Source organism: Pan troglodytes, chromosome 8, assembly GCF_028858775.2.
Source record: "Pan troglodytes isolate AG18354 chromosome 8, NHGRI_mPanTro3-v2.0_pri, whole genome shotgun sequence".
NCBI lineage: Eukaryota > Metazoa > Chordata > Mammalia > Primates > Hominidae > Pan > Pan troglodytes.
In genome coordinates this window covers 28,933,507-28,946,708 of record NC_072406.2, presented here as the reverse complement: position 1 = coordinate 28,946,708, position 13,202 = coordinate 28,933,507, and the positions used below count along the sequence as shown (strand labels likewise).

Sequence of the window (13,202 nt, the reverse complement as noted above, 5' to 3'; positions counted from 1 at the left end):
AAAGAAATTAACCACCAAGGAGTGCCTTAATGTCCACAGTGAGCCCTTGGTAATGAGTTAGGGTTTTTGTTGATATGTCCAAAATACTTTTTAAGTATGTTTCATTGTAAATTAATCAGAATAAAATTTTTCTTGCTATTCACCTGCCAGTATATATTTCTGTGATCACTGCCACTGCATATACAGTATCTGGTTAGTTTGATCTTTCCACCCTCTTTTACTTTTCTTTCTGTCCTGACATCCTTTTTAATTTTTTTCTCCATGATTTTTCATGCTGTACAGAATGCACTCATGAATTGCATTTCAGGAATATTTAATACCATAATAGCAAATTTTGTTGACAAACATTCAAATTGGTTTCAGCTCTAGAAATTCAATACTTAAATTAGAAGGAGACACATGTTCCTCAGAACATAATAGCTATATTCCTTTTATAGCTCTCCGTTTCATTAGGCAGCATGAGCATCTGAGAACCTCAGTATTAAAGCAGTAGGACCTGTATAAATTATATGTAAATATGATAATTAAGCATTTCTTTCCGATGGTATAGATCCGTTGAAGAATATTTTTTTTCTTAGAAACAATCTATGTGTTTTAGGATTCACATGATCTTGAATTTTTTAAAAATCACCTGGCCAGCTAGCAATTAAATATCGTTTACAAATTTACTTTCACATTAATCAGTAAGCAGATATTCCTTCTCATTTCTAGCAAAATAAAATTACATGTCAAGTTTCATCTGAAACTATGTAATACCTTATTTGCTAGCCTCTAAAAATTGTTTTCATTCCACATAAGAATTTGCTAAGACTGTTGATTGACCTTGGTGGCTTTATTTTGTTCAACAGGTCATGTACGTAGAAGGGACTGCAGTTGTGATGGGTTTTGAAGATCCCATGCTACAGACAGATGACACTCCTATTAAACGCTGTCTGCAAACCAAATGGCCATACATTGAGTTACTCTGGACCACAGATCGCTCTCCTTCACTAAATTAATTTACCTAAGTATTTATAAGGAAGATCTTAATAACAGATGTTGAAAGAAGGAGTCAAGACTGGCAGTTGGCTGGATTAAGCTAAACACTGGTATCATTGATTAACTGTAAATAACAATTAAAAACACATTTTCAGTGTTTATGATATGTTTAAATTATTTGTCCTAAAGCTTTATGTTAAAGATTATCCTATTTTACCCCTTTGTGTGAAATTTACTAGCAAAATTAAGCTTTCATCAAAGTTCATCACTTTTGCATTCAGATACTTGGTCATTTACTTACCAAATTACAAACGCAATACTACAGCATTTGTATATTAAGTATCACAGTTACTATTTATAAACTACTTTTGGGTTTTATTTCATTGAGGCACTTTTTTTATTGTTTGAATGATTCCGGCTTGTAATATATCAGCCTCTACAATGAAATGCAGAAGAGTTCATTTTTCTTAGATCTGTTTTTCATTAGAAATACTGACAAATAACACATTGTCAACCTGGATCCTTTGACAATTTACTTAACTCTGGCATGTTCACAAAAAGTAGAAACTCTAAGAGACCATTACCATTTATTCACAGATGTATAGGGGATGTATTCTAAAAACTGACAGAAAAGAGAATCTGATAGTCAACACTGTTAACTTTTACTGTGTAATTGCCAAATACACTTTTCCAAATTTGTCCCAACAGCCCTGTAAGCCAGCTTTCTTCTATATTTATAAACACGATAAATGCATGAGAACATCTGTTATTACATTAGTATATTACGTTATTTATTATGATCCTAGTTGATGGCCTAAATAAACACCTTTTTCTTTAACTGTACCCTTGCATTTTTTACATTGGTGGCTCAAAATAAACAAATACGTACTTCTAAATGTTTCTACCCAATAACCCTGAGAGCACAGAGTACTACAAATGGCTAAGTCATACAGGACCTCGAATAAGAGACCAGGCCTTATGCTAACCTAAGAGCTCTGCTAACTCAGCCAGCCAGAAGCATGAGAACCCACATGGCAGCTTTCTAGACCAGTGAGCAAAGATGCAGAAGCCCGTTTACTTGAGAGAGAGATTTGCTGTATTCTGATAGGTTTGTGGCCCAGCAATTTAAAATCACATAGCCATTAATACTTTTTTTCCTCCACGTGTAAAGCAGATAATTATGTAGTATCCTCTTACACATTTCAGAACTGAACATTACCTTCAATAGTATAGTTCCTGTGTGAATTTCTGTTTGGGTTTTGTTTTCTTTTGTACACACACACAATTACAAAATAATTAAGCATAGGGAAAGGCATGAGATTTTGTGTGTAACTTTTGGTGACATTCTGTTCAGGAGTATGATACTACTTATTAAACTTACAGCTTTCAAATGTCAATATTTTGGTCTAGGCTACTTCCAAATCTGTATAAAATATATAATGCTAGAATTAGTTTCTCAAAACTCTGGTTTAATAATCCCAAATTCCAAAAGGATTACACAAAATCGTAGATTGTCTCATAAACATCAAGCCTATGAAATAGAATGGTCCTCTTACCATTGTTACACAACAAATCATCCCAAAACTTCATAGCATAAAACAACCATTTGATTAAATGTACAAATTCTTTGCTCAGGAATCTAAACGGGGCAAGGTGGGGATGCATGGCTTGTCTGCTTCAGTCAGCAGCCAGGGGCTAGAATTTTCTGAAGCTGTCTCTACTCACGTGGCAAGCGTGACTGGACCTTAGCTTGATATCATTGCTGTAGAACACTATATTTAAATAGCCATGGGAACATTTCCTTTCCACATGCACTTGGGCTGCTTACCAAACTAGATTATATGCTGGCAATAAAGTAAGTCTAGAAAATCTCAAAAGATTGGAAATTAAGTGACACACTAATGAATTACCAAAGGGTCAAAGAGAAATTGCAATGGGAATTAGAACATACTTTCTACTGAGTGTTAATGAAAATATGACATAGCAAAAATGAAGGAAATATATAGCATTAAATATGATATATTAGAAAAGTAAAACATTTGAAAATTGGGAACCTAAGCTTTTATCTCAATAACAAACCCAAAATAAGAGGAAGTAAATCCTAAAAGAATATCCATATACAAAAGAATGAATTTGGACCCCTACCTCACACCATTTGCAAAAAGTAACTTAAAATGATTGATTATATATCTAATTATAAAAGCTGAAACTATAAAATCCCTAGAAGAAAACAAAGGAGTTGATCATGATCTTGGGTTAGGCAATGGTTTCTTAGATAAGATACAAAACACAAACGACAACAAATATAAATTGGACTTAAAATTAAAAACTTGTGTGTGTCAAAGGACACCCTCAAACTGACATGACAACCCATAGAGTGGGGAAAATATTTGCAAATTATATTAAGGAATTTGAATACAGTATATATAAAAAACTGATAACAACAACAAAAAAAACTTTTAAATGGACAAATGATTTGAAGAGACATTTCCCCCAAAGAAGATTGGTCCTTAGAGAAACACCAATTGATCCTTAGAAAAATACCAGTGAAAACCATAAGATATCACATCATAGTCATTAGGATGGCTAAAATAAAAAAGATCTACAAAAGCAAGTGTTGGTGAAGATGGGGAGAAATTGGAACCCTCATACATTGCTGGTGAGGATGTAAAATGGTGAAGACACGTCAGATAAGAGTATTGTAGCTGCTCAAAAAAATACAGAGATGGCACATGCCTCACTAATCCCAACTCCCAGGTATATCACCAAAAGAAATGATGAAAACATATTCACATGAAACTTTTTGTGAATGTTCATACCTGTATTATTTCATAATAACCACAAAGTGGAAACAACCTGTTGATCAGCTAATAGATGGATAAACAAATATAGTATAGATGGTCTCTGACTCACAATTATTCAACTTAGCAATTTTTCAACTCTTACAATGGGTTTATGAGGGTATTAAATGCATTTTTGACTTACGATATTTTTGACTAATGATGGATTTATCAGGACATGACCCCATAGTAAGTCAAAGAGCATCCGTATATATATACAATGGAACCTTATTTGGCATTTTAAAAGGATGAATTACTGACACAGACTACAACGTAGAAGACCCTTGAAAACATTATGCTACATGGAAGAAGCCAGTCACAAAGGCTGTATGCCTGATTCCATTCATGTGACTGTCCAGAATAGGCAAACATAGTGGATTTCAGGCACCAGGAGCTGGAGGGCGGACAGAGTAGGTTAACAGGATTGAGGAGTGACTGCTAATGTGTATGGAATTTCTTTTTGGGGTGATGCAATGTTCTAAAATTAGATTACAGTGAGGGTTGTACAACTCTGAATATATTAAAAACCACTTAATTGTGAGAATAAAAGATAAATGGGGAAACCAATGAAATAGAAAATAGATATATAATGGAAAAAACTCAGCAAATCCAAAATTTAAGCCTCTGGAAAAAATCAATAAAATTGATACATCTAACAAGATTGATCAAGAAAAAATGAGAGCATTAGCATCAGGAACAAAACGGGACAACATTATCTGGATATTAAAATAATTGGAGGAGATTGTGAGCTATTTTATGCTAAATTAAACTTAAAAATTTAGATCAGACAATTTGAAAAACACAACAGCAGAAGCAGAACTGACACAAGAAATTCTGTATGTCTTAAAGAAATTTAATCAATAATTCAAAAACTTTCCTTAAAGAAAACTCCCTGGCCTGGATGGCTTCACTAGCAAATGCTTTCAAACACTTAAAGAAAAAATAATAGCAATTTTAAATGCTTCCAGGAAATAGAAGGAATAACTTCATAATTCCTGTTATGAATCCAGAGTGACCCTGATATCATACTTTAAAGACATTAAAAGAAAGAAAAATTATAGACAAGTATTTCCCATGATAATGGGAACAAAAATCCTATACAAATAAGAAACATCAATAAAGTATGTATACATGTATGTGTGTGTATATAATACATCGTGACTAAGTGGGGATTTTGGCAGAGCAATAAGTTGGTTTAATATTAAGAATAAGCATTTTTCACATTAACAGAAGGAGAAAAGTCATGATTCAACAAGGCAGAAAAAGCATTTGATATATAATTTAAAACTTATGATTTTTACCCAGTAATGGGATGGCTGGGTCAAATGGTATTTCTAGTTCTAGATCCCTGAGGAATCGCCACACTGACTTCTGCAATGGTTGAACTACTTTACAGTCCCACCAACAGTGTAAAAGTATTCCTATTTCTCCACATCCTCTCCAGCACCTGTTGTTTCCTGACTTTTTAATGATTGCCATTCTAACTCGTGTGAGATGGTATCTCATTGTGGTTTTGATTTGCATTTCTCTGATGGCCAGTGATGGAGAGCATTTTTTCATGTGTTTTTTGGCTGCATAAATGTCTTCTTTTGAGAAGTGTCGGCTCATGTCCTTCACCCACTTTTTGATGGGGTTGTTTGTTTTTTTCTTATAAATTTGTTTGAGTTCATTGTAGATTCTGGATATTAGCCCTTTATCAGATGAGTAGGTTGCAAAAATTTTCTCCCATTTTGTAGGTTGCCTGTTCACTCTGATGGTAGTTTCTTTTGCTGTGCAGAAGCTCTTTAGTTTAATTAGATCCCATTTGTCAATTTTGGCTTTTGCTGCCATTGCTTTTGGTGTTTTAGACATGAAGTCCTTGCCCATGCCTATGTCCTGAATGGTAATGCCTAGGTTTTCTTCTAGGGTTTTTACGGTTTTAGGTCTAATGTTTAAGTCTTTACTCCATCTTAAATTAATTTTTGTATAAGGTGTAAGGAAGGGATCCAGTTTCAGCTTTCTACATATGGCTAGCCAGTTTTCCCAGCACCATTTATTAAATAGGGAATCCTTTCCCCATTGCTTATTTTTCTGAGGTTTGTCAAAGATCAGATAGTTGTAGATATGCAGCGTTATTTCTGAGGGCTCTGTTCTGTTCCATTGATCTATATCTCTGTTTTGGTACCAGTACCATGCTGTTTTGGTTACTGTAGCCTTGTAGTATAGTTTGAAGTCAGGTAGCGTGATGCCTCCAGCTTTGTTCTTTTGGCTTAGGATTGACTTGGCGATGCGGGCTCTTTTTTGGTTCCATATGAACTTTAAAGCAGTTTTTTCCAATTCTGTGAAGAAAATCATTTGTAGCTTGATGGGGATGGCATTGAATCTATTAATTACCTTGGGCAGTATGGCCATTTTCACCATATTGATTCTTCCTACCCATGAGCATGGAATGTTCTTCCATTTTTTTGTATCCTCTTTTATTTCATTGAGCAGTGGTTTGTAGTTCTCCTTGAAGAGGTCCTTCACATCCCTTGTAAGTTGGATTCCTAGGTATTTTATTCTCTTTAAAGCAATTGTGAATGGGAGTTCACTCATGATTTGGCTCTCTATTTGTCTGTTATTGGTGTATAAGAATGCTTGTGATTTTTGTACATTGATTTTGTGTGCTGAGACTTTGCTGAAGTTGCTTATCAGCTTAAGGAGATTTTGGGCTGAGACAATGGGGTTTTCTAGATATACAATCATGTCGTCTGCAAACAGGGACAATTTGACTTCCTCTTTTCCTAATTGAATACCCTTTATTTCCTTCTCCTGCCTAATTTCCCTGGCCAGAACTTCCAACACTATGTTGAATAGGAGTGGTGAGAGAGGGCATCCCTGTCTTGTGCCAGTTTTCAAAGGGAATGCTTCCCGTTTTTGCCCATTCAGTATGATATTGGCTGTGGGTTTGTCATAGATAGCTCTGATTATTTTGAGATACATCCCATCAATACCTAATTTATTGAGAGTTTTTAGCATGAAGGGTTGTTGAATTTTGTCAAAGGCCTTTTCTGCATCTATTGAGATAATCATGTGGGTTTTTGTCTTTGGTTCTGTTTATATGCTGGATTACATTTATTGATTTGCGTATATTGAACCAGCCTTGCATCCCAGGGATGAAGCCCACTTGATCATGGTGGATAAGCTTTTTGATGTGCTGCTGGATTCGGTTTGCCAGTATTTTATTGAGGATTTATGCATCAATGTTCATCAAGGATATTGATCTAAAATACCCAAAGGACCATAAATCATGCTGCTATAAAGACACATGCATACGTATGTTTATTGTGGCACTATTCACAATAGCAAAGACTTAGAACCAACCCAAATGTCCAACAATGATAGACTGGATTAAGAAAATGTGGCACATGTACACCATGGAATACTATGCAGCCATAAAAAATGATGAGTTCATGTCCTTTGTAGGGACATGGATGAAATTGGAAATCATCACTCTCAGTAAACTATCACAAGAACAAAAAACCAAACACTGCATATTCTCACTCATAGGTGGGAATTGAACAATGAGAACACATGGACACAGGAAGGGGAACATCACACTCTGGGGACTGTTGTGGGGTGGGGGGAGGGGGAAGGGATAGCATGAGGAGATATACCTAATGCTAAATGACGAGTTAATGGGTGCAGCACACCAGCATGGCACATGTATACATATGTAACTAACCTGCACATTGTGCACATGTACCCTAAAACAGAGTATAATAATAAAATTAGAAATAAAAATAAATAAATAAAACTTACGATTTTTTAAAATCTCAGTAAACTTAGACTAGAAGGGAGCTTTTTTAATATGATAAGGTGTGTTTAGAAAAAAAACACATTCTTAATGGTGAAATATTAAGTGCTTTCTCCCCAAAGTTCAGGATTATGACAACTATGTCCATTCACCTCTTCTGTACAGCATTGTCCGGTGGAAGTTCTGGCCAGTGCAATAAGGCAATTAAAAGAAATAAAATATCAAACGATTGGAAAGAAAAATGCTAATGTGTCATCATTCATAGAAAACATGATTCATAGATATACATACACGAATGCTTTGAATTCATAAGTAGATTCAGCCAGTTGCTGGATATAAAGTCAATATACAAAAACTATTTTTATAGACATGAAACACGCAATGAGAAAAAAAATTTAACCATTTTTAGTAGCATCAAAAAACCCCCATACCTAGGAATATGAATTCATACAATGGACAATTACATATTACATAACCACTGCCGATATATAGGGAATATTTCCTTCCCTCTCCTAGTCAATACCACCTGAAAAAGTAACACTATTCTGATTGCCATCGTCATAGGTCAATGTTGCCGGTTCCTGCCTTCCATATAATTAGAATAACACACATAGTCTTTTGTATGAGGTTTTTTTTTTTCTTTTTTCTTTTGGCTTAAAATTGTATCTGTGAAATTCGCCAACCTTTTGCATGCATCAGATGCATTATTTCTTATTAATATGTAGTTATTCATTGTATGAATTTGTAGTACTATTTGGGATATGTTGATGGATATTTATCATTTCCAGTTTGGGATTATTATGAAGAAAATAGCCCTGAACATTTGTAATATATGACTTTTGGTGAATGTAGCATTCATTTCTGTTGATTACAAACTCAGGGGTGAAATTGTTGAGTCCTAAGGGAGCTATAGATGTATTCAACTTCAGCTGATATGGCTAAATAAATTTGCCAAAAAGATTGCATCAAGTTATGCTCCCATCAGCAATATGAGAGTTCCTGTTTTTCCACATTGTCAGCAACACTTTGTACTGTTACTCCTTTTAATTTTAGCCGATTTGGCTGAAGGTATGGTAATATCTCATTGTAGTGGCCAGGCGTGGTGGCTCACGCCTGTAATCCCAGCACTGTGGGAAGCCAAGGTGGGCGGATCACGAGGTCAGGAGATCGAGACCATCCTGGCTAACACGATGAAACCCTGTCGCCTGTAGTCCCAACTACTTGGGAGGCTGAGGCAGGAGAATGGCATGAACTCGGGAGGCGGAGCTTGCAGTGAGCCTCCAGCCTGGGCAACAGAGTGAGACTCTGTCTCAAAAAAAAAAAAAAAAAAAAAAATCTCATTGTAGTTTTAATTTGCATTTCCTTGCTGGATAATTAAGTGCCATTTCAATGCTTACAGATCATTATGGATCTCTTTTTTTTGTGAAATACTAATTCGAGTATTTTGCCCATTTTTACATTTGGTGGCCTTTTTCTTTGTGATTAGTAGGAGTTCTTTATATATTCTGAATATAAGCCCTTTGTTTCATATATATATAATGGAGATATATTTTTCTGGTCTCTGTGTTGCCTTTTTACTCTCTTAATGTCATATTTTAATGAACAAATTCTCAATAAGGTCCTATTTATCATATGAATAGTATTTTTATGTATCTTTTTATGAATAGTATTTTTATGTATCTTTTTAAAGAAATCTTTGACTACTGCAAAGTCACAAATTATCCTAATTTTTAGAAGCTTATGCTTTTACTTTTCACATTAGCTCTCTTATTCATTTTAAATTAAATTTCTGTGTATGAAATAAGCCAAGTCTAAGGCTCATTATTTTCAAATAAATACTGATCAACAATATTCATCAACAAGACTAGCCTTCTATTTCATTATACTGGAGCCTTTGTTAAAACTCAGGTGTGTTTGCGAGTCTGTTCCTGAACCATTTTGTTCCACTGGTTTATCTCTCCTTGTACACACCCCACATTTAATTACTGCAGCTATACAAAATCTTGAAATCTGACACATTATTTCCTCCAAATTTGTTTTTCTACTTCAAGATTATCTTGGCTACTTTCAGTCCCTTTCACTGTCTATATAAATTAAAGAATCATATCATCAAATCTACCAAAAAAAAAAAACTCTAATGAGATTCGAATTAGGATTTCATTGAATTTAAATCTCAATTTGGACAGAACTGACTCTGTGATATTGAGTCTTCCAATCTCTGAGTGTGGTATATTACTCCATTTATTTACTGCTTTGTCCCTTAGCAATGCTTTCTAGTTTTCAGTGTAGAAAGTTGCACATCATTCACTGAATTTATTCCTTATCAGGGTTTCCACTGAACTGCCACTGAGGTGCCTGTTTCTGATTAGTGAACACGTGAAGTGGGGACCTCAGTGGCCATTTAGCAAGGAAAAGTGAGGGCATGGATTTAGGGTAATCATGGCTGCAGTGAGCCACAATTACACCACTGCACTCCAGCCTGGGCAACAGAGCACGACCCTGTCTCAAAAAAAAATTATATGCACATTTAAAAGAATTGTGGGGTCAAGAGATGGTTTCAGGAAGACAACTCTTAAAAGTGTCCCCTTACACAATCACTGAGAGCAGATTGTGATAAAGAGATGCCTGATGGGCAGGAAGCATAAATTGATGAGGATGAGACAGTCAAAGAAATAGAAAAACACGAAACATAAAAACAAAAAAGGCAATAAAAAAAGTCACATTGTAATAAACATCTGCATGAGCTCCCCCAGTTTGTCAAGTATTACTTTCTCAGTCTTTAAGTTATGAGTATAGATACCATTTCTTACAGTGCCTTTGAGTCAGTGACTAGGTTTGCTCCATGGCCTTTCCACAAACCTATAGCAAGAGTGTCCCTGTTTTGTAAGTGGGGCACCTGAAGTGCAGAAAATGAACTAATGTCCATAACCACACAATCAGAACATGGCAGTGCTAAGACGCAAGGCCACCTGGACAGCCCCTGTACTCTGCCCCCTGAGTTCCTGTGAACCATGGTGTGGTGCCAAGCCATGAGGACAGTCAACATCACCTATACTTTCAACTATCAGGCAACTTTGCAAGACACGAAGCGATGAAGACCAGACCAGAGGTGAGACTCACATCTCACCACTTCCTTCCTAGTATGAATTTGGGCGATTCACTCAACACTTCCATAAATAGAATGGAGTTGAAAATAATATTCATCTTCATTCATTCACAAGAATTGAACATGGCTGTACATACTAAATAAGATATTAAGCATAAATCATTCTAGCTCATATTAGCTGGTCAACAAATGTTTGTTCTCTCTGCCGGTATCTTCCCCATGAAGCAGATGGAAAGGGGAAGACATGATGTTACCACGTGTACCTAGGAGACACTTCCAACTGCACACAAAATTTACACCAGCTCAATCTATGGAAAATCAGAATCAATTTAACAGAAGAAAAATACATACATGGCTGACTGACATGTAACATAGTACTTATCATGTCTGGTTATATAACTTAATTTCCTAAGCATGAAAAAGATCTGCTATGAAGGAATTTTGATCTCATTATAAAACCAAAAGTACAAATATTTTTTCACTATGTTCTGAACCAGAGTTAATACTCAACATCTATACTGAAGAACACCAACTCATTCTATCAACACATTGGTTATATACTTATATACACAGTAATTTTTTCCTCCCTGTCAATTGCATTTCTTGTTCACACTAATGTTACATATTAAATCAACTGACTAATTATAAACAAATATTTTGAATCAAAAAGCAAATGTGAGCGATTTCCAGCTGCCTTGTGGAATTAAAACATTTTGTCTATAAATACATCTATACTCATGGTAACATTTAATAAGAGAAATATGTCCCATTAAAAATCGCACTGCTCTGGAAAAAACAAAACAACATAATAGTGTTTATTTTTATTTACTGCATTTCCTATATAGTCTTATTTACATACTGTCACACCTTTTTAATCCACTTATTTTTACAATTTCAAGAAAGTTGATAATATCTTTTCCTAGCTGGCAGAGTCCTGAAATCCTAATTGAAATATACAACATTTCTTTGCAAGAGCCTAGGGCTAAGAAGTTAGCATAGTGGACGACTCTGAGGTCAGAGTGGATCCCTGACAGACAGAGGTCCTAGCCACGCAGCCTTGGACAAGTTCCAAAACATTCAAGCTCTCCAACAATCCAACATTTTAGGGAATGGGGCAAAGAGGGCAATAGTTTCCAGCATATTTCTAAAAATGGGTCTGTGGTCTCACAATGTCAACAAGCACTGCAATAAGTTTGGAGGCTTTCAGATGCAGCAACCAGATCGTTTTACATCTGTAGTTCTAGTAACACTTTATGAAACAAAATTGGGACACAGTAGTGTTGTGTTGAATGGTTATGTAATATTAACACCCATTTGTTATCCATTACAATCTTCATTCACTGGAGAAAGAAATTTTCAGGAACTGATTTTTCTATTGAACTCTGGGGATATGAGTTTTTCTGTCCTGGGTAAATGTCACAGCTGGAATAACCCTGGATAGGAGAAGGCATGGAATGAAAGTAACATACTATGATGCAACTGACTCCAGCTCCCATACATCCAAAAATGTCAATATTGGGTGACTGAAATGAATCTTCATTGATGAGATTCTCAGGGTTGGTCGCAAGATTGGGTCAAAACCTCTGGCAATGAGATAGGAAAGACTGCTTTAGGTGAAAGGGTCTCTCTCTCCTAATAGCGAGCCAAACCTTGAGACTTTGGTTTGGCTGCAGAGGGGTTTGATCACAGTGGAGCAGGATGATGCGGGGCCCATGACCGACTTCCATGGAGGACTGGAGGTGAGCATGAGCCCAGCTGGTACCCAGATGTCTCGGGAGGACACCAGGGAAAGGAGGTGAGGATTGGCAGGAAAGGAAGAGGGAGAAGGCCAAATGCAAACACCTAGTTGAATATTTTTAAGAAGAAACAGTATCATAACCAGGACAGGCAAGATCAAGTGTAGTTAGGAGCCAAAACCAGACAGCCCCAAAGAGGTGGAATTGGGGATGGGGGAATTTCCAAACAGCAGGGAGGAGGGGGCTGTCTAGAAAGGGAGGCTGAGAGTGCCTGGTAGAGCTCATGCTGCATCCTCACCACACAGATGAGACAGTAAAACCCAGAGGTAAAGGCCCCAGGTTCCACACTAGTAAGTAGCACACTGGACCTTCTTGTCATTGAGCCCAGTGCAAGGAGAGACCAATGAGTAGAGAGTCCATGGTCTTCATGGCAAAGCACAGAGGAGATTATACTTTTCCTTCTGCAGTGAGTTCCCTGCCACCTGTATGTGCAATATTCTAATTGGGACAGGGTGCAGTGGCTTACACCTGGAATCCCAGCACTTTTGGAGGCCAAGGTGGGCAGATGGCTTGAGGTCAGGAGTTTGAGACCAACCTGGGCAATATAGTAAAACCCCATCTCTACTAAAACTATAAAAATTAGCTGGGCATGGTGGTGCATGCCTGTAATCCCAGCCACTCAGGAGGCTGAGGCAGGAGAATCACCTGAACCTGGGAGGTGGAGATTGCAGTGAGCCAAGATCGAATCACTTGAACCTGGGAGGTGG

The 13,202-nt window shown here is 36.5% G+C and overlaps 1 protein-coding gene across 7 annotated transcripts in view; it reads left to right on the top strand.

Moving 5' to 3' along the window:
• Positions 1–1,816, top strand: part of MINDY3 (MINDY lysine 48 deubiquitinase 3) — an 82,173-nt gene extending 80,357 nt beyond the window's left edge. For all 7 annotated transcript variants that reach the window (XR_010159736.1, XR_010159735.1, XM_009458011.5 and 4 more), the window contains 1 exon segment: positions 849–1,816. Coding sequence is in view for 5 of the 7 variants with exons in the window: in XM_009458011.5 (XP_009456286.1) it covers positions 849–998 (150 nt within the window). In the remaining 2 variants the exon portion in view is untranslated.
• The last annotated feature ends 11,386 nt before the right edge of the window (positions 1,817–13,202 follow it).